The sequence below is a fragment of the Natrix helvetica genome, assembly GCF_964273705.1.
Source record: "Natrix helvetica genome assembly, chromosome: 4".
Classification (NCBI taxonomy): domain Eukaryota; kingdom Metazoa; phylum Chordata; class Lepidosauria; order Squamata; family Natricidae; genus Natrix; species Natrix helvetica.
Window position 1 is genome coordinate 20,451,021 of NC_138550.1, and position 23,416 is coordinate 20,474,436.

Sequence of the window (23,416 nt, forward strand, 5' to 3'; positions counted from 1 at the left end):
TTGGAGCTAGGGACACACAATGCAGTAACTTGCGACAACAATGGAAACAGTAATTACATTCTTCCAAGGCTACTCCTATAATGGGATTTGCAAAATATGAACTATAATATAGAAATCACTATTTTAATGCTAACACACAAAATAACAAAAAATGAAAATGAAGGAGCAAGCATAAACTAATTTTGGAATCATTTAATGACTGAAAATTTACTTAGTTATCACAAATACTCAATTCCAGCACTATTCTTATGCAGATATAGGTTTTCTCTTCAGTTTCACAGGATCAATATATTTGACCAAATAGTGTGGGGCTCTCTTTGTTTCAAGACGGATTCTTCAAGCAAAAGCTGGATGAAGTTTTGAAGCTGTACTCCAACCTTTAAAAACAAATAATCCAAATAAAATATATGTCAACTCGCGAAGTTTTCCTGACCTGACAATATAACTATATATAACTTCTAATGTGATTATATCTTCAGTACATTTTGTTCTGATGAATGTATACTTCAATTTAGAAGTTGAAGTGGTTTGAGAAATGCTTTGTGTGCAGTGCCTAGACCAGGGGTGTCAACAATTGGCCCACGGGCCGGATGAGTTACACACAGGCCACATCCACTCTGGCTCCACGAAGGGGAAAAACATCATGAAACATCACATGACAGCAACATGATGTTGAGTTTGACACCCGTGGCCCAAACATTTGTTTAGTCCCGTTACAACTTTCAGAAGCGTAAAGTGATTAGAAATAAACATGAAACTATAATTGGAACATGTACTTTAGGGCTAGTCTCTTTCGTGTGGTTAAAGGTGATATACCAAAATCTGATATTATTTCCCATCTCAGAGGCCTGAATCAATTTTTCTCAGAGAGCTTTCTACACAATAAAGTTTTCAGTAGGGTTTTATACCCCCCCCCCCTTTTTTTTTTTGCTCCCAAAGATTTCAGGAATTGCAGACAGCCCTTACCTCTTAGGTAATTTAAAAAATTCAATTATGGAGTACTGCCCTGTTTCTAAGACCCAAAATTTCAAGTTAAAAGAGTATCAAGGAACACTCTAGAAGAGACAGGGGAAGACTGTTGTATAAATAACTTACAGTCAATGGGGAGAGAGAGAAAAAATATGCAGGGACTAAAAGCAGTATAACAACAATAAAATTGCTGTTCTCGTATCTGGCATTTCATCAGATCAGGTTTCCCTCCACTGTTCATTCCTTCCTCAACCTGGTTTGGCTACATTTCCCACCATCCCTATTCAGCATGGCTGTTTTCAGTTTAAAGACACTGGAATTTAGAGTAGCAAATTTCTTCTTAAATGCCATACTTCTCCCTTTAAACATTGTTACATGGGAAATCACTCTTAATGAAAAATATGACTGACATTTGTATGCCATAGAACTCTTATTCCTAATTGAATAGATAGTTACTTCAATATTTCAAAATGGTGTCCTTGTTTTATTACTGGTCACTTTAATGATTACCGTTAAGATGATTCCTCCTTTTTGTCAATACAACCCCAAGATCATAGTTGCTTCTTAATTCTGCATGGTGCAACTGTCCTGAAAAACATTCAACATGTCATTATTATATTTCAACCATGATTACCTTCCTAAATCTGATAGGATTTGGTCTCGTGGGTGTTTGACTGGCTTGGGGAGGGGGGGGGGGAGAGGAGAGAATAACTCCATTCCTTTTTATTTGGCTTAGTCCTGAGGGTGCTATTGAAAGATTACTCTGTACTGTTAAAACTTAGACATGGACACCAAAATTAATATTACATTAAGACTTTCATCTTCTCCCTCATGTTGTTCAACATTTACATGAAACTGATAAGGAGTTAAGCTCAAACTTTCCAGGGAACATCATCAGTATACAGAGATTCCTAAATCTACTGCGCGATGTTATCTAACATGAAAAAAGTGACTTAACATTCCCAGAGTGATGATTGGTTGAGATGAGGAAAAAGTTAAAGTAAAATCTAGGCCAAATGGGGGTGATGTTATTAAATTTGAAACTATATTAAGATGAAGTTTAGGTTGCATTGAAAAGAGGCTTCACTGCTCCAAAGTAATATACCAACAGCCTAAGTATGCTCCTACATTTTCAGTATTCCAGTAAATTTAAAAATAATTTAAGAGATTAAAACTCTTGCCTCAAATACTCCTTTATTACATTTCTATGCCGTCCATCTCCTTACAAGATAACTGAGCTTCCTTCCAGGTGTATATTCAGAATATGGTTAAATGTCATGATGGAAACAACAATGGTACAACTATTCCTTATGGGTTACATGAGTAATGCATGTAAAAAACAAAACAAATAGGGACAGCACCATTTGCACCATTGGTGACAATTTTGACTTTTGTGATGATGCCCCCTGGATACCTCTGTTCCCTTCAAATATGTTTTCCAATTGGACCCCAATATATTATGGAACTTGTTCTGTCATTCAGCTGGTCACCCTTACCAGTGAGGAGTATATAGCAGCTTCTTACAGAAAAAATGATTGCTTCTGGGCATAAATTGAGCATTGAGAAGCTTCCACATAACATTGGTTATTAAGAGATGTAAAGAGAAAACAAAAGATACCTGAAATATTATAAAGAATTCATCCTTCCCAGGTGATTTTGCATCTTCAGCCATACTTCAGAAACTTAACAGCTTCCTAGAAAGATATTTAATTACACTTGGTTAAAGAAAGTATTCTCCTTGTACGTTATTGTCCACACATGCTTTACTGTAATCTTCAGTTTATTTCTCAAAGTTCATCTAAGAATTACCTATTGCAAATGAAATTAATCCTTCTGAGAGGTGGGGTATACGTAAAACTGAAAACCCATTTCTATCCCAAATAAAAATATAATTTTTCTTCTTCTTCTAAAAACTAGGACTTCAACAGTGCAAATTATCTTACCACTTTCCTTATAATTTGGGAATGTTCTGCATACTCTTCAACACATTAATTTCCCCATCATCACCCTTCCCGTGTATAACTGAAAGCTGACAAGGTTCTCCTCAAACACATTTAGAAAAACTGATATGTTCTGTTCAAAAAATAGGACTACATTAAAAACATTCAAAAATAGGATAATATAAAGTTGGAAGACAGATAAAAAGTAGCATTTTGTATTGTAATAGTGCTCTTCTTTTACTAATAAATGACTAGGAAAAAACAGTAAAAACATTCCATTAAATTTGGCTTAGCATGCTGATCTTGGAAGCGGAGTGGGAATGACCAGGGTACTGGAATTTCTAAAACAATTGTTGTGTAATGCTGCCAAGAAAGCACCTGGTTGCAGTTGTCAAGAACTGAGCTCAACTCAAGGATCTCTTTAAAAAGCTCTGTATATTCTGTTCAAAACCATATAGACTACAGAATTTAATAAACTAATTCTCCATTTCTAGAAGATTTCATTGCAGAGAGATGTTTGAAAATGTATGGGAAGGAATAGCGATCATTGGATCAGAAAGCAGGATACTGCCCAGATACAACACTAGCAAAAGCAGAATTCAGTAAAAATAATTGAATATGTATCTAATTCAAATGCAATCATATGTTAAGCACTGAATCCAGCTTTTCTAACTACATAATCAATGTTTAAGTAATACATATAGCCCCAGTTCAAGTAATACAAACTTCTTTCACTTCTTTTACAAACAGTTTGTTGAATTTAATTTCCAGTCCAGAGTACAAATAGGAATTTTACTTGCAAAGATTCACAATTAAAGCAATTTATTAGATAATAAATTGAATAAACAATTTTGTAATGTATTTAGTTTAAATAGAAAACTAAATTTGTTATTTTTATGAAACTTAAAATTATTTTAAGTATAGTAAATGTTTAACATTTTAGTTTAACCATATTAATTAGCAAAATTATGAACGAAGATCCATTATTCATTAAACAATTTTTAAGATTTTACCCTGAAACGTTGGTTTTAGTCTATGATGTCAATATTTTCCAATACCAATTTAAACACAAATAAAGTAATCGAAGCTGTTTAAAGAAAGAGCTCCACTTTAAAAGCAGCAGCAACACTAGATAGAAATGTTTAATCTGTATCAGTATGAAAGGAGGCTCTTTGGCTCCAGCAAATATTAGCCCAAGGTTAAAATAGTAAGGATTCAGTGCAGTTACCATTAGGGTGATAAGTACAAATCTCAGAGTCTGTTCATTCAGAACAACACATAAGCTACTGCATTAAAAAGTATCCCCCTCCCCAACTGTACTCCAAAATGTCTTAACTTTATAACCATGGGTTGTAGGTATGTATTCATGAGTGCATGGCATGTATATATGTAATTGTGCAACTCCCAAATATAACAGAAGGACAAGTTTTCCATTGTGATCTGGTGCTGAAATCCCACCAATACCATTGAAACTGTCTGAAAAATGCCATAACTTACTTAGATACTACTTATCTAAGTGTTGGATTTGTTCAGTTGAGTTGAGTATCCAGCAAATCAAAATAAGGCAAATACGTCCCTGCTTCACAACCGATAGTCATGTATCTTGTTTTCAGTTTAAAAATAATGCAGCCCATTGTAATTGTAAGGAACTGGCGATTGGAAGTAACATTGAGTTATTTAATTTTGCTTACAATGGGGTTCCAACAATCCCATCTAATAAGATACACGGTGAACTCAATTAAAAGAGGAAAACCAAGACAATAACCAATCTAGAGTTAACAAAGTTTCTTCAATGCAATCTGTATAGTGTTTAACTGCTAATCTAGGTACAATATTAAAGTAAGGGAACTGCATTTTTGAGTAGATTCTGCTGTCTTATATATTCAATTTTTAAATTGTATTTATAATTTACTGTTTGTTCTTATTGAAATGTCATAAATACCACTGATCTGATACTGCATTATGGTTAGAGAACCTAGCTGAGAAATGCTTAGTTCACATCTTTCTTGAATCAGAAATGAAAAACTGAGCCAACTATAACAATTCTAGCTCCCTATGTGTGATATGCTAATAATGTGTATGTTTCATAATGTAATCAACAGAAAGTATATTCAGTGTATTATCACGTTCAACTTTTAAAAAACGTTGGTTGCAATATCATTTCATTTGACGGTGATCTCCAATATTCTAAATATAGAGTCTCATCCTTCCTCGTTTCAGGATTCATATTCGGAAAGCTATCTGGCATCGTTTCCCATTCTTATATCAATCAATCCATTAAAAATGTTACCTTTTACTTGTAGCATTTCAAGCAACTGTATCCCCATTATGTCCTTTCCCGTCCACACTTTTCAACTTTATTTAAGGAGGATGGCGTATTTGACTTAAGTCAAAAGACTTGCTGAAAGAGAGATATAGTCTGTTGCATAGTATTTCCCCTTTGGACCAAATCATTTGTTTTATGAAGAAAGGGAACAAAATAGATTGGATACAATTATTTGTCATATTTCCACAAATTTCGAATACATTTGATGACAATTCCTTTAATTTTATTGCAGCAGGTATTTTCACTTTCTGTCAATAGTTCACTTTCTGCAAAATATTCAAATTCATTCCTTTTCAGAAAATAGTAAACAAGTATGCATAATATTACCTATTTATTAAAGATATTTCCATTCCAGTTCTACATATATCCCCATCGCAGTACTTCCCTTTCAGGATTAGCAACAAGATACAGAGATGCAAAATAGTGTCAAGCAGCACAAAAAATTTAAATGAGACGGAAGAGGAAATGAAACATATCTAAAATTAGCTTCCACCAATATCACTGATTTTTTGCAAACCAATATAAAAACCAATATAGTGTACACTAGTTCTTATACTACTTGCTCTTACTTTCCCCCCAAGATTTCTATATTGCATTTTAGATTTCCCACGATTTTTTCCTCCTCTACTGAACCCTTTTAAGCTTCCTTCAAATATATATATTCAAGCCCACGCTTGAAGATGGCAGGTGAGATCCTGCCGAAACGTTGCATTATATATATATATTTGTGTTACAACCCCTGGTATGCCCAAATATGGGAGGGAGCTCACTACTCCCCCTTTCTGTCCTTCGTCTCATTACAGAGGACCATCCAGGCAGAAAACCATATTTTTATTTTTAATGTTGCCTTTTTATATTTGTGTTGTATTTGTGCTGATAAATAAATAAAGAACCCTTTATTTATTTATCGGCACAAATACAACACACACACACATATATATTACATACATATACATATATTTCAAAATAAAGAAGATAAAAACAAAGTAAAACAAAATATCTCTGCATTGGTACACCTTGGTACCTTGACATTTCACAATGCAGGCATCCATCTAGAAAAGGTCTAGTTGTGTATTGTTGCCAGAAGCAACAGGCAAGCTAAGGAAGCAAGTAAGAAAACACTATGCTATCTAGAAAGAAGCAACCTGACTCCAGATATGAACAGTGAATCATGAGAACAAAGGCAAACCTATAGATTGGGAAAGAGAAAAGTTAACTGTATGCCTAAATGGGAGATGCTTTCATGTGGATTCCTTCACTGAGCAAGGGATGGCATAAATGGCCCATAATCTTTAAGTTTCTGTGAAATGAAAAATCTGCTCAGTTACAGGAAGTCTTAATATGCATTTAATAAACAGAGTATGGCAAGAACATCTGAAATTCTCTTGTTATTCTTTCTGATATGCTTTAGATGAAAATGGAACTATTCTATATGTGTAATGGCAAAGTTTGAGGGTAAGTTATAGTGCAACCTTCCATATGCTAAAAGCTTGCTGAATTGGATATTTGTAAAAGATGTATTTTATTTACACTGCTTATATCTAACTATCTAATGCTGTGGCTTTATCTGTGGCCCTTTAATCCTCTATTTTGAAAAAATACTTAGAGTGCTTATCACAACAGTTATGACCTGGTCACCAATGTACCAAAAAGAAACTCACGGGAGTTTTCTTGCCATTGTATTTAGGTATTTTCTACCCATTCAGTTTCATTTCATTTCTGTTTTACAAAGAAAGCAGTGAACTGCAGCCATTCATATGAAATAGGCATTCTTTTTTTTTTGGGGGGGGGGATCTGGAAAATGGGGATATACCACTTTTTAACAATTTTCCTCAAAATTAAGATTAAAAAAGTAAATCTGGAAAATGGGTATGTATATACAGGTAGTCTTCTTACAATCATTAGTTTAATGATTGTTCAAAGTTACAATGACACTGAAAACAGCGACATATGACCAGTCTTCACACTTACGACCGCTGCAACATCCTCATGGTCACGGATTTAAATTTGGGTGTTTGCCAATTGGCCTGTATTTATGACAATTGCACTGTCCCAGGATCATGTGATCATCATTTGTAATTTTCCCAGCCAGTTTCCCAAAAGCGGCCAATGGGCAAAATCAGATTCATTTAATGACTGCAGGATTCACTTATCAAGTGCAGTTATTTGTTAAAACAACTGTGGTAAAAAATGTCATAAAATGGGGCAAAACTCACTTAACTGTCTTGCTACCTGTAGCACTTTCTTATAATTTTCTTCAAAACTAAGATAAATTTAAATATTAAAAATAAGAGGGGGGGGGAAGTTAGCACTAAAGGAGGTGTTTACAAACCAGTGGTATTAAGTTTTACATTAAGAAACATTGCTCAAATATTCTGGGAAAATATGCTGTTATGTTAGAGACTTAACTCTCTGAATCCCTAAACAAAGCTATTATTCCCTAAACAGATTGCCCTATTTTACAATTTCAGTAAAGATTTTTCCTGTACCAATATATTCAATATCATCAGTTTCAAATCTCACTTGATTATTTTAAAATGTACATAAAATTATCTAATACTATATAACAGTACAGCCAAAAAAAAACATTTTTACTGTTGTGGACTCGGAAGAAGTATTTTATAAATTGGAAATACACATACATAATTTTTCGCATGTAAAGGAACGCTTGTATACTCCCACTTCAATTAAGTAAAAAATAGTATGTGGCTCAAAGAAAAATGATTAAAGTTTACTGCATGTGCTTTTAAAAACTAAATTATCAATAATGAGCAAAAGCACTCATTCAAATTTGCGTAATGTATAATCAACTTACAATAGATATTCAAGTGCCAAATACAGAAGCAGCTTTTGGAATGCTTAACCAAAAGCAAGAAAAACAAGTATGGTCCATGAATCAGTATTATATCCCTTCTCTTGTTTTATAACACAGTAACGGCAGATAATTTCAACTCATGGTAACAGAACATATGCCGGGCCAGTATTTTGCAACTAGAAGTTGGCTTTTATTTTGGAAGTTATCCTAATTGAGTCAAAGGAAACACATGAATTCATCTCAACATAATTTGTATTCTATAAGTAAAGGAGAACATAGTACAATTTCAAATATTCAAAACATCAGTAAAAATATATGGGTAGCTAGTCAAAACTGTTTCAGAAATAACGTAGGCCATGAAATAACATTTTACAAAACAGCATTTCAGAAATAACATTTTACAACATGAAAAATAATAATTGTGCATTAGCTGATCAATATATTTATATTTTTATGTATGTGCCCTTTACACTAAAATTCCTTGTTCCACAAAATAGCAACTGCAAAGTATAAATCAGGCAAGGAAAACATTTGGTGCAATGTTATTATCCAATGAATTATAAATTACTTGAGATACCTGGATTAAGAGTGTCTGGATTAGGAATGCCATTATAACAAGTACTGTATGCAGAGTTTCAGGAAGGCTGAATTTACAGATAACAGATTCAATTTAGTCACTGTTGGGCTAAATAAAGAAATGCTGTTTTACTCTCAAGAACGTTTCTATTTCAATGGTATCTTTTTTTCCTGTCATTTCTTTGAATTAGGTAGCATGTACGTAGATTGGGCAATCTATCAATATTATTTATAATTAAATGTTAATGTAAATACATTTGTAAATTAGAAAATAATTTATTATTTTCAACCTATATATAATTAAAAACATTGCTTTCAGATTCTCACCTGTCTTCATAACATAAAGATGTATTAAAAAATTAAGGAACCATTTAACCAAATACTTTGCTTAAAACGTATATCAACACAAAAGCAGAGATCTGAAGAACCTATCTACAACTTAATAAAAGAAAAATATGACTTAAGAAACTTGAATTATATTGTTAATCCTATAAAAACAAGAATTTGTGAGTCCAACCTACATGTTCAGAAAGTACAGGTAGTCCTCAACTTACAACCACTACTGAATCCAAAATTTTTGTTGCTAAGTGAGACAGTTGTTCAGTGAATTTTGCCCCATTTTACAATCTTTCTTGCCACAGTTTGTTAAGTGACTCACTGCAGTTGTTAAGTTGATAACACGGTTAAATGAATCCGGTTTCCCTGTTGACTTTGCTTGTCAAAAGGTCGCAAAAGGTCACTGTTGTTCATTGCAACTGTCATAAATATGAGTCAGTTACCAAGCATCTGATTTTTGATCATGTGACCATGGGGGGGGGGACTACTGCAACGGTCATAAATGTGAAAAAAGGTCATAACTCACTATTTTCAAGTTCTGTTGTGACTTTAGTCAGTCACTAAATTAACTATCTGTGAAGACATTTAGGATCCTCTCTGGATGCTTCCAAAAATGCCTGATGGAAAATAAATTTCTGTCCCTAAACATTTCACTAAGTCTATCTCCTGCCAGAACCGCCTGCCCACTCTATTTCTCACTGTTCCTTAGTGACACTCAAAATGAGTTGCTTTGGGAAATGAAAATATCAGAAGACAGCATTACACAAATAGTAATCTACCAATTCTTGTCTCAATTTAATAGGAAAATAAGAAATTTTCTGATATATCACGTGTTTATAGTTATTGGATTTTTAAATGAAATAACAATGCTATTTATTTACAATATATATTATATACCGTATGCATTTTTCATGTTAAAATTTGTAAAAAAAAATGAAATGTATTTTTTCCTGAATGTTGATAAATTGCATGTTGAAAGTAAACTGCAAACTTTGGAAGAAACTCCCTCAAATGGTGCAAATGGAATCACTTAGTAAAATACCTGATTTAGAAAATGAATTTCAACAAACACACGATTTTTGCATTTCAAAGAACATTTGAAAGACCTGAGTATATTTTGACATGAGCTCACATCTTCAATATATTTTAAATCTACTTATAGACCTGTAACAAAGGAAAGAATCAAATGACACACAGGGTTAAGGGAACTTAATATTCATACTCCCTTAAAATGCTCGTATATAATATAGGTGCAGTACAGTTTTCCAAGTGAGATGAAAATTAATTTAAAAATGAACCCTATGGGTTATTACTGAAACAGTTAAAATTGTAACAATGCAAAGAAATCGTATCTCAGTCTTACAAAAACAGATAGCTGAATCCAACAATACTTAATGACTTATAGACAGGATAATTGTAGGGGAAAAAATTATCTGACAGGGAAACAAAATGCAAACTTTAAATCTTCCTATCGACATTTAAACAATTTTCCAAGCAGTAGAAATATTGGAAGTCTTTTTATATCCATGGAATCTTACCTTTAATTTCAGCAGAAACTGGGGTAAGCCTAATTCCACTTCCAAAAGAGAGACAGCAGGTTTAAAAGTCTTTCTGGATCTTAACTTCTTAAGCCACGCCATACACGTGCAAGAATGTCAGGGGAAGGAGAGGCTGTTTGCCATTGCAGAAAGTTATGGATTAGTTTTTTTCATACTGTACTCTTATACTCTATAGTCCTCTGTTAAAAGAATATCTAATAAGAATAAATTTATGGTTTAATTCATAAGTATTTGAACATAGGATAATAGTATAAAAATATTGTAATTTGAGCTTTTCACTTAATATGCAAAGAAAGGAATGTCAGAGAGCATGTTTGAGACACCAGTTTGAATACAAATGATACATTAAAATATCTAAAAAGCTAGTATGACAGGGAAATCTAAGTTACTGCACTGAGCTGTATCCCCTGTGAAGCATTCTTGGCTAAACATTAAACAACCTTTCCACTGGATATGGTAAACTATTATTTTTGCTAAAATAGCAAATATAATAGATTTCCTTAAACCTATAATCACAGTAAAATGATTTTTCATATTTTATCATCTTTAGAACTATGCATGCTTACATATGCATAATAATTATTATTTCCTTATGAAATATCACTTGAATTGTCAACTATGTTCACAATATATATTTAATAGCCTCCGGGTCAATATATTTGATTCTGTTTTTTAAATATATCAAAATGCTGAAATTCTTTTAGTCATCTAATGCTCTAAAGTGCAGTTTTCAGCCTTTCAAAACATCAGTATATAGTGGTAAAATAAATTCTTTATGATTTTGCAATACCACAGTCTACAATATATTAGCCTCATTTAAAACCCCTTAATACATCTAGCTAAACAACAACATACAAAACAGGGTACCGTGTCATATCATTACAAGCCAAAATTTAATGACTTGTTGGAAATATATAAGCCATAGCTTTAGTTATATTAAATCATAACTCTTTTAGCTAATACTCCTGTCGTTCAACTCACTGTTATTTCTAGATGGTCCTACATAACTTGTTCATATCGTAGTATTTCCTTTGAGTTAAGGACAGAAATTTGGCCTGGCCATTTAAAAATGTGAAACTTACTCTACCTAGCCATTCTATCACAGATTTGTGTAGTCTGACAATCTCTTGTAGATTCTGTTGTACAATCCAAACTTTATATTCCTTTTATTATTGTAAGGTGGCTTCTAAGGTTGAGAAACACCCTAATATTTAAATCACTTTTCAGTAGACATAATGTTCTGTTGTCGGAACACAATCTTGTCCCCAAATACTCTCATTCAAGGCAAACTTTTTCAGTTTATTCTCATCTGCTCAAGGAATACATTCCAATAGCCTGCTGAATCATGCAGGTAGATTTTGATAAATGTGAGGTGCATGACTTCCTGTGCTTCCTGACTAACAATGTTTAGTCCATACACTTCACTCTTATTCAGTCATTACCTTGTGTTGAACTTCTGACCAATGACATGAGTGGCCAGTAAATATTTGCCATTACCAAGTGATATTTGGTGGGCATTTAGTTGGGAACTAAAACAATAATTGGACATACCCTTCAATTACAGACTAATGATTGATGATAGATTGATGGGAGGCCAGAGCCTTTGGTGATGGTTCTGTTAATACTTTATGGAAAAAACCCTCTCTGAGATGAGCAGAGATCCCCTTCGATCATAACATGGTTTAGTTTCACAATACTGTATCATGAACAGCATGAGACCACCGACGTATTTTTTATGGGGACAGGCCCTCAATATCAGCCCTGACTCAAGTTAGTCCCTTGAAAGTATCTTAAAATTTCATAAATTTTCCAAAAAAAAAATAATTTAATACTGACCCAATTCATTTCATTAATGAATTAATTAAGGCTTCCGTAGAATATATTTCAGGAGTTTGATCAGAATCTTTACCTTTTAACAGGAATCAGATGAAGCTCAGATCACGCTGAATATCACAGTACTTCAGGAATACAGATCACTCTAAATTTCTCTCACCAACTGTAACTTAAACAGACATCCTGCTGCTCCATCAGATGCTGACATCTCACAACTTCTTATTTAGATCATAAACAACCATAACTTCATAATATTGTAAAATTTAAAACAAAAATGACTGAATAAACTGAAATAAGACTTTATGTAACTTCAGATCTATTTCAGTACCATATTCTTTATATTCAGCATGGTATAGATGCAACAGCATAGCCCCTATGCGTTCACAGAAACAATATTTCCAATGTAACTTATTGATAGTTTTTCAGAAAGCTACCTTATGCAGAATCAGAGAACTGGCCACTTAACTTAATTATTATATGGTCTGCTTTACCACAGCTCTCCTAAATTTCCACAGAGACTCATTCCTGCTTCTAGGTAGTGATGCTGAAAATTAACCTTGTGATATCTATATGGAAAACATAAATCCAATTTGGTATAGTGGCTAAAATGCTGGCCTAGAAACCAGAAGACTGTGAGTTCTAGTCCTGCCTTCGGCATAAAAGCTGGCTAGGTGACTTTTGACTCTCTCTCAGCCTGACCCATCTCACAGGGCTGTTGTTATGGGGAAGAGAGGAGATGGAAAGAGTATTGTTTCCCACCTTCAGTTTCTTATACTGTAAAAAATGATGGGATAAAAATCTAATAAACACATAAATTTGCCATTAAGCTTTGCTTTTCTAAATCACCAATTTTGCTGAAACTAGACATTTTCACCTACCTAAATTTCAAAATTTTGCAAAAACAACTGAAATTACTCAATGTTTGTAAAGTCAAGTTTACATGTTTCTGCATGACAAAGGTTAAAAAAAAAGTTTAAAATATGTTCTATAAGATTTATCACAGTGCTACCTCTAGAGCAGTGTTTCTCAAACTTGGCGACTTTAAGTCCTGTGGACTTCAACTCCCAGAATCCCCCAGCCAGCATAGCTGGCTGGGGAATTCTGGGAGTTGAAGTCCACAGGACTTAAAGTCACCAAGTTTGAGAAACACTGCTCTAGAGACTCATTATCATGCTGAAGAGCTAAATGCTGAAGAGCTGAATGGAACAATGCAGATCAATATATGCAACTAGTCCTCACTGAATTATATGCTGAAGAGCTAAATGGAACAATGCAGATCAATATATGCAACTAGTCCTCACTTACCAACCACTTGGTCTGATCAAAAATACTATGGTGGTGAAAGACTTATGGCTGGTACTCAAAAGTTGCAGCCATTGCAGGGTCCTTGTAAAATCACACAATTACATGTTCGGCAATTGACACACCTTTATAAGAGTTTGCAGTATCCCAATGGTGTCACCTGATCACCATTTGTCACCCTCACAGCTGGATTCTAACCAGCAGGAAGTCACAATTTCAACCACGTGATACCGTGCTCAGCAACCCCCCGTGATTCACTTAACAAATGCAGTCAGAACTGATATTTTAAAGTCAGTCATGGTCATGTAACTTCTCATTTTACAACTGCATGCTTAGTGACAAGATTTGCCAGTCTCAACTGTAATTGGTAAGCGAGGGCTATCTGCGATAGTACTTAGACTTATATACCGCATCATAGTGCTTTGCAGCACTCTGAGTGGTTTATAAATATCAACATACTGCCCCCAATAATCTGGGTCCTCATTTTACCGATCTCAGGACGGAAGACTGGGTCAACCTTGAGCCGATCAGGATTGAGCTGCAGGTTGTGGGCAGAGTTGAGCCTGCAGTACTGCATTCTAACCAATGCACCTCCATAAAGCAATCATTGCTGCTTCCATATTTTTGTATATAGTTTATAGGATAATGTACGGTAAATAAAACATTCTATAGTTACATTTTGTAATAGATGTATATAGAAAGAAGCTGTCTGAGACATCCACGTTTTAAGAGATCACGGAATTATCCTCAGTCACTCACAACAGAATAGTTAGGAAATATTTAACGTGAGAATCTTTTTTGTTGCAGTATCGAAAATAATTGTTAGATATAGTGAAATCTAACTGCAAAGATATTCTAGACAAAATTATTATACAGTAAGTAAAATTACATATATACTTTCCAAAGCCTAAATTTAAATATTCAAAAATAGGTTTCCATTGCCCACTTTCACCATAGTTCCTTGTTATAAGTTTAACTATAGCTAGTTTAAAAGCTATTCATCTCCTGTGCACAAATAGAAAGGGAAAACAATTTTTGGTTTTAACATCTGAGAGCACCGTTGTTTTGTAAACTGTCCACCCCCTCCGAAAAAATGCAGATAAGTTAAAACATCTTCACCCAAGATGAAAACCAGATTTAGAATTTGTTTTGATGGCAAAAAGCGCATTCAAATCAATTCAAGTCTTTAGTCAGTTTACTTAGCAGTAAAAGATTTCCTATGCATTTCCTTTTTTCAAACTACACCTCACTTCCACATCAAACATAATTTGATGTTAATGATATGTAACTTAAATGATTTTATCCAGTTCATAGTTCTTTTTCCTATGACTAGTATGAAAATTACTAGACAAAATGTCATTCTACAGTTTCTTTCTTCTTGTAGAATTGGATTGCTAAAATCGTTGTTCCCTATGAATTTTTACTGTATGTTGTCCATCCTGAAGGGTAGAATAATAATATTTCAGTAAAAGTATTTTAAATTCCTGTTCAAACACATGAGAAAATAGTAGAAATTCTGACACTGGTGATACTGGTAATAATGCCATCATGATCAGGTATACTTTATTAGCCAACATTTTAAAAAGTTCATTTTCAAACCAACATAAAGCTTATATTCAAGAGTTTGATTAAGAATAATCTAGTTCTTCTAGTCTTGCCTTAGGCATGAAAGCCGGCTGGGTGACTTTGGGCCAATCACTCGTTCAGCTCACAATGTCAGACTTGGGACAAACCAGTCAGTCAATTCCTGCTGCAATCAATAGTTGAATACTCACTTGATGGAGTGGGAAAGAAGAGACCCTGTACTTGGGGAAAACACTAGGAAGAAAAAACTATATTTATTTATTTATTAGAGATGTCATATCTCTAGAAAGCAAGTGCCAAACTGCAGGTAGTCCTCAACTTACAACCACAGTTGAGCCCAACATTTGTTGCTAAGCAGGACAGTTGTTAAATGGGTTTGGCCCATTTTACAACTTTTCCTGCCATAGTTCAGTGAATCACTGCAGTTGTTAAGTTAGTAACATAGTAGTTAAGTAGTAGTTGAGGCTTCTCCATTGACTTCGCTTGTCAGAAGGTCACAAAAACTGATCACATGACCACAGGACACTGAAACTGTCATAAATACGAATCAGTTGCCAAGTGTCTGAATTTGGAGGAGCGAGGAGATGCTGCAAAGATCGTAAGTATGAAAAACGATGAATCTCTTTTTTTCAGGGCCTTTTTAAATTTAAATGTTCACTAAATGAACTGCTGCAAGTCGAGGACCACCTGTAGTCCAATGTAATACATACATATATACACACACATATATATGATTTTACTTTTCATGAATACTGGATCTGTACCCTAGATATTTGATTTTTAAAAATCATTTAAATTTGAGCAACCTCTTTCTGACAAAAAATATCTTCCAAGTTATTTTTATGAATACGATAGCATCAATATTTTAAACTTCAGACAGTAGAAAAATACTCTTCAGTTTTTAAAAATATCAGTTCATACGGTACTCTATGAAACTGTTGTGATTACATTGATAACATGAATTATCCAAGCCAAAAAATAAGACTTGAATCAGAGATATTCAAATATTAATTATGGTTTTTAAATGTTCCAACTTTTTATTGCATTATCCTGCGTCCACCTATGCTTGGGAATATTTTTGGACATGCTTTCCCTAAAGCACTTATTAATGAACTCAAGTTTTTGTTTTTCTCTTACATTTTACGAAGTTTTCTAATAGGTGGTTATGGATGTTTTGTACCAACATGTGCATTTTCATACCATATAGATATGCATATGCTCATTTTTCTCGATTATATTTAATCTGTACCATTGCCAGAATCACACTGAAAAATATGTAAACTATGTAAACCAATAATTAAATCAATCATTATACCAGAATCAGAAATCATATTATGAATGCCCACCTGCAGTCAAATCCTGATATTTAAACAATTTAATTTCTGATTGGAGTTATGAGAATTTTAATCTAACACATGTGGACAATGCCAAGCTCAGAAAGATCAGTTTATTATAAAAGAACTGAACTTATATAATTACTGGTCTTATAAACCGTTGTAAAATAAAAATTTATTACATGATAAATACATCTAAAAAATAAGCATAATAAATAGTGACAATTTGCTTGACTAAGAAGTAAAGTAAATGAAAAGTAAATCATATTTCATTCAATAGAACCCCTTCCAAACACAAGTGACTATGTGGTACCATAGCATAATGATGGTAGCAGAAAGAAGGAACTTTCACTGAAGCTAAAGCGCAACAGAAGATCATGATTTGAATGTGTCCATTCCATTAGAATATAGCCTACATTTATTCCTGGAATTAAAAAGAATATATTACTTTGCATTATTCATTTCTTCTATACAAAGAAATAAAAGTACAAGAGAGTTGGAAGGGACCTTGAAGGTCTTCTAATCCCCCTGCTCAAGCAGGAAACTCTATACCATATTTCAGACAAATGTTTGTCCACTCTGTTCTTAAAAACCTCCAGTGTTGGAGCCACAACTTCTGGAGGCAAGTCGCCCCACTAAATAATTGGAACTGTCAAAAAAATTATCTTGTTCTAGGTTGCTTCTCTCCTTGATTAGTTTCCATCCATGGCTTCTTGTCCTGCTTTCAGGTGGTTTGGTTCTCCCCCTCTTCCTTCTAGCAGTACCTCAAATATTGGAATACTGCTAGCATGTCACCCTTTGTCCTTTTTTTCTTTAGAATGGACATACCCAACCACATTTTGGCCTCCAGCCCCCTAATCATCTTTGTTGTTTTTCTCTGAACTCTTTCTAGAGTCTCGACATCTTTTTTATACGCTCGCGACCAAAACTGGATGCAATATTTCAAGTGTGGTTTTAACAAAGCATTATAAAGTGATACTAAGACTTCACGAGAAAATAAATCTGGAATTGGCTAAAAAAAAGTCAGATTACTTGTTTCATTTTTTTCTGGTTTAACAAACCATTCCCCAAAGAAATGTTGGTTTATTGTTATATGAAAACATACACTGATAATCCAATTGAAATCTTAAATGAATATGCGTAATTGAGGCTTAAAAAGAAGTTAAGTTTCTGTTGACAGTGTTTATTTTAAAAATGTTTTTGCTAATCAATTCCAAATATCAGTATTAAAATTAGTACCCAAGGTAACAGACAGATTAGGTAACGGATGTTTTAGAAATCTGGAATTTAAAAAAGTTGAGAAACAAAATGGTCTATAGTGAATTAACACATTCAGAAGAGTTAATAGTATATCAGTGTATTTAAACAAACTTTTCATTTTAAAAATTGCACATCAAAAAAATTAAGGTGCAATATAGTTATAATTTAAATACATTTCATTTTAAAGATTATGGATGGATGGAACCAATTATAAAAACTGGTGCTTCTCAAAAGAACTAATACTGAAAACCCTTAAAGCAACTAAATATTTTCCTGGGAATGAGTAATTTCCATGCATTCTTGGAAAACATGTTTTCTTTAAAGGTGTTGCGTGCAGAAGAATTCAATAAAACTAGCAGAAATCATCCAGTAAATTAAACATCAGTTTCATTTATCTTTTCAATAATCTAAGCTCTTGTACATAACCCATTCTGTCATTGGTATTTTTACTAGCTTAAGTTCCAGTTCCACAGTAATATCACATTATCCCTATTCATGGTGCAAATTTAATTTCGTTGTATAAGGTGCAATGACAATAAAGTAAACTTAAACTTTGTTAGAATGTTAGAAGAAAAGATTAAAAAAAACAATCCTTGCAAATATGCAGGAAAGTGGGGAAGCTGTCAAGAAGTTGTAAATGGTAACCAAGTAGTGTCATGTTTAACACTTAACAAGGACAACTGGAGTGCTGGAGCTGTCATATAGAGGCTTGGTCAAGTGACATCACATCATTAAACAAGGACTACCATCATGTTTCAACCCTCCGATTCGGTCAAAACGTTTGAACTTATTGTTTATTTAGATATTGTGACTTAAATATAGTTGAGTGCATGCTCTCTTTATTATTTAAGAGTGACATAATGGAAGTACTGAAAATTAGAGCCATATACATATATTTTAAAAGATATACTGTAATTCTTCAAATGTAAATCTAGGAAGTGTTTCTTTTAAACAAATAGCACCGGTATAATTTCCAAGAACTGATAATCTAGTTATAGTTTATGCAGTCAATAGAACAAGAAAAATGGAATTATTCGGTATCAATATAAAGATACTCATTCACCTTTTCATGGATAAAAATATGACCGTGTGGGTCTCCTTTACGAAACCAAGGATACAAATACTGCAATTACATATTTGCATGGTAATATCTGACGCAAGTAGATAAGCTGTGTTATTTGTGTAATGAAATCATAACACCTGTAATCAATTGCTCCACACACTCCCTTATATCCTAGGCAAATCTTTTAGTTTCATATAAATATGAGATCAGAGAAAGCTTCCATCTTGTTTCTTAAAAATAATCTTATCAAATTTGCTCTGGCAATAAATGATGTTTAACCATATACTTTAGTCCACTCATGTAACATGAAATAGCAGTAGCAATTAAAACTTACATACTGCTTCATATTGCTTTACATCACTCTCTAGGTGGTTTACAGAATCAGCATATTGACCCCAACGATCTGGGTCCTCATTTTACTGAACTCAAAAGGATGGAAGGCTGAGTCAATCTTGAGCTGGTCAGAATCAAACTCCTGGCAGTGAGTTAGCCTGCAATACTGCATTCTAACCACTAAGTCACCATGGCTCCATGCTATGCTTATGCAGTAACAGCTATTTTCCATGTATCTCTAATATACTTGATTTGCCTATACAGCGGTCAAAATAAAACAAAATAAATATCCAATATGAAATGCTTTCATGATACTGTAATTATAATAGTATATATTAAAATATTGTTTTTATACATTTAATATGCATTATATATCTAAAATTCTGGGATAGTTTTCTATTTCTATTTTTATTTCCAGTTGACATAGGCTATTGTGGAAAAATAGAAAAGATTTATATATTTAAATGAAGGGCAGAACTGAAATTATTTTGTCTACCACAATTATTAAGTGCTAGTAGTTGCTAATGTTTCCAGAATTTATTAAACAAAGCATTTCCTTTAATATTAGATAGGAATCTAGCACATTTAAAAAAAAGAAAATCTGTTTTGGGGGAAAAGAACACTTTGAATATATTTTATAAATCCACTACAGAGGAAGCACAGCTGCAAATAGCACTAATGATACATTAAATGATCTGAAATGTATTTCCTTCAAAATTATTTCTGTTCATAATCTAGTTAAGATCAAAGGTGAGTATTCACTACTTGTAGGTTTTCAAGGCTCAAAATGTTTATTTGAACTTAAACACAGGATTACATTACGATAACAATCCCATTCCAAAGAGATTTATACATGTTGTTGAAAAATAACATTTGATTTAAAAAACACAAATCTATATAGGCTTATCAATAGTTTCATATTTTCTAAAGCTGCATTAACCTCAACTTTTTCTATGTATTGCAAGCTGCATTTTTATTGTCATACAATTACAATGGATAAAGCAGACACCGCCCCCCCCCCCAAAAGAAAGGCATTGTCAAAGAAAAATAATTATGGATACTTACAATTAAATTTTAAGATAGTATTCATAGCAGTGTTTCAAATCATTTAAACTGTTATTTTATTGTAAGCATGTAACTCACAAATTTCACAGCATGGTCACATTATATTTTGTGGTAGTCACAAACAACTGATGTACAAAATGAAGTGCATTATTTCTACACTATCCTAAGCCTATGACTAAATACAAAAAAAAAGTCTATATAGTTTACAAAAAAAGGTTAATGTCTATATTAACAGTAAAACCATTCAAAAGTAACAGTTGAAATTATATAGAGTTATAACACCAGATAGTCATTCATTCAATTTCACAAGAGTACAAAAGTGAATGTTTCAATATCTGCGACGCTTGTTAGGTCCTTCAAAGCTGCCCCCAGGATTTCCTCTACCAAAGCCACTGGGTCCACTATTGACGGCACCTACACCACCCATAGCTGGTTGAGGAGTTTCAGAGCCTGGTCTATTAACCATAGGTGAACCCATTTGTGGTGGGCCTCCTTGAGGAAATCTCTCAGAATGCTACATTAAGTCCATTTAGAACAAACCCCCAATTTGAATTACAATAAATAGGGGAAATATGACGTTTTCAGGAAGTTCAGCAGATAGTCCAGCAGAATCAGGATGACACATAGAAGGAAGAAAGGAGCAATTAATTTAGTCATTACCTTTAAAAGTTGAATGTAAACTAAAAAGTCAAAATAATATTGTGACAACCAGCTCATTTAGTTAAAAGGAATAGATTTGCAAAGTGTAACCATTCTAAGAGGTCAAATTCTAATGAATGGTATTTTATATTCTGACTCTTCTGTACAAAATCTAAGTTTGTATGAATATTAAGTATATTAAGTATGCATAAAGTATATCAAAATATGTATAAAGAAATGAAATTAAAAGTACATTTTAGAAGTTACTTAAACTTAATTTTTAAGAGAGCTAAATGCAACAGGAATCTAGGTTCAACATTGTTAGAAGTGTGCCATAAATATAGACAGATGATAGATAGATAGATAGATAGATAGATAGATAGATAGATAGATAGATAGATATAGATAGATTGATTTCATGTAATTCACATGAACATTTACAGCCAAATTTATATTTAATGTCTTTAAAATATAAATTGTAACCTAACAGATTAAGTTTGTCCTAATTCAAAATTATCATTTTCTCTTTTGAAACTAGAGAAATGAGATTTCATAATCTTGAAAAATTGCTAATTCATTACACGGATAAGCATTGCTTAAAGTTACATAAATTAATAGGAATGTTAAATGCCTCACTAAGAGAAAATTTTAATTAAGGTCCCTGAATGACTTAATAGCCTATCTGGCCAACTCCAACTTTATGATCCAATTGGGATTAAAAATATGAATCCAAAGCCAGCAGCAGCAGATTTTTCAGAGAACAGCAAACTCTGGTTCTTGAAATGAATGTAACGCAGAAACTAAGTCACTGATACGAATATTGCTATATTGTTAACGCTAAAAATTATAAAACCAGCAGTAATTATCTCATTTTCTGGGTCAATTGCTGTGTAGATAACTGGTATAATTTTGCATCCTTTTCCTTGAGCCCATTCCACTCCCTGCAAATCTGCTCTGATCAATTGCAGTATTACCTGAGTAGATGAGAAGATACTAAGCGAGAAACCTTATAAGAAAAGTTCTCTGATGTGAGGTACTGTTATTATCCAATTTATTACAAAAACAGCAGATACATGTTTAAGGAGAATTAAGCAAATTTAAATGTTTAGCTATGTCTACTTTTTCCTTTAATAAAATAAGAACCCTATAGATAAATATTTTATTACATATGTAATAATATCAGAAATAATCCAAATATACTAGGCTGAAGTGATTTGAAAAACAAATTCAGCTCTTCTGAAAATGGTGTAGATCATGTAATTTTAAAAATAGTTTCCAGTTCTTTTACTGACAAAGATCAGTGTGCCTTCTTAACCATTATTTTCTCTTTATTAGTTACATCATAATGCTGTTCATTATTTTCCTCCCTTAAAAAGTAGAGAAATGGACTCATCATGTGTTTTAATAATATGGACAGGACATGCTGAACCTAGAAACTAGGTATATCAAATCACTTTATGAAAAGCGATTTCTTCAGCAAATGATATACAATAATTAAGTTGATAATTCTTTTAAAAAACAGCACGATGTTCTTACAGAAAATAATATATATTTACATCCCATATTACATATGCAATACATACATAAGAAGATTGCAGATATAACTACTCTGTTTCCCTGAAAATAAGACAGGGTCTTATTTTCTTTTGACCCTCAAAATAAGTGTGTGGCCTTATTTTCAGGGAAGTCTTATTATTTTTGAGGTGCAGGAGGCCCCTTAACCTCGGTCCGCAGCACAGATCAGCTGATTCAGAGTGACAGACATTCTGTCTCTGTTTCCATTATAACACTATTGCCAGCCCTAATGTCACTGGACCTGTCACTCTTTTTGCGGCCACCACTATGTGAAGGGGTGCGGTAGCTAGGGTTTGCAGGAGCAGCCTCCGTGAGGCCATTCTGCGTGGAAGGCAGGTGCATGTGGGGCGCATGGAGCATGTTCCCCTCCCGGAAATGATGGGGACCAGCTGTGCATGCGTTTAAATATTTTAGAGGAGGGCTTATTTTTAGGGGAGGGTTTATTTTAACGCATGTGCTCAAAAGCCCGATTTGGCTTATTATCCAGGGAGGTCTTATATTCGGGGAAACAATAAGATTTTTTATTCTTGTTTTACTACAACGATTTAGTGTCAAAATACATTTTACTTCATCAAGTTCACTTCTTTGGAACTCCAAACATAGCAAGAAATGCTATAATAATAGAACCAAGAAGTTTTAATATTTAAATGCTGTATAAATATTAGCTAATATCCTTGCCTTGCCCTTAACAACTGAATCAGATCTAGCTTTCAGGAGAAATTCTTTATTAAAAACAGTCAGGTTTTACAAAAAGCTTTGTGGTTATAAACTTACTCTGATAAAAATCTGTTAATCAATTAAATTTGCTTTAAAAAATATTCAAAGATAGCTTCACACTATGAAATCATTTCAATACACCAAAAATAAAACATGTTTATTGGTAATCCATGTCAACAGTATAAAATAA

General features: G+C 33.2%; 1 protein-coding gene across 7 annotated transcripts in view; it reads right to left on the reverse strand.

Annotated features, from left to right (window-relative positions):
- Positions 1-177: 177 nt before the first annotated feature.
- The window catches only part of PSPC1 (paraspeckle component 1), a 54,689-nt gene continuing 31,450 nt past the window's right edge, over positions 178-23,416 (reverse strand). For 2 of the 7 annotated variants that reach the window (XR_014175191.1, XR_014175193.1), the window contains 3 exons: positions 2,588-2,663; positions 1,480-1,552; positions 178-377 (listed from right to left, as the gene is read on the reverse strand). Coding sequence is in view for 1 of the 7 variants with exons in the window: in XM_081950733.1 (XP_081806859.1) it covers positions 20,624-20,809 (186 nt within the window). In the remaining 6 variants the exon portion in view is untranslated. Of the gene's footprint in view, positions 378-1,425; positions 1,558-2,587; positions 2,664-20,002; positions 20,810-23,416 lie in introns of those variants that run through there. The other 5 variants (XR_014175192.1, XR_014175195.1, XR_014175194.1 and 2 more) reach the window with 4 other exon arrangements.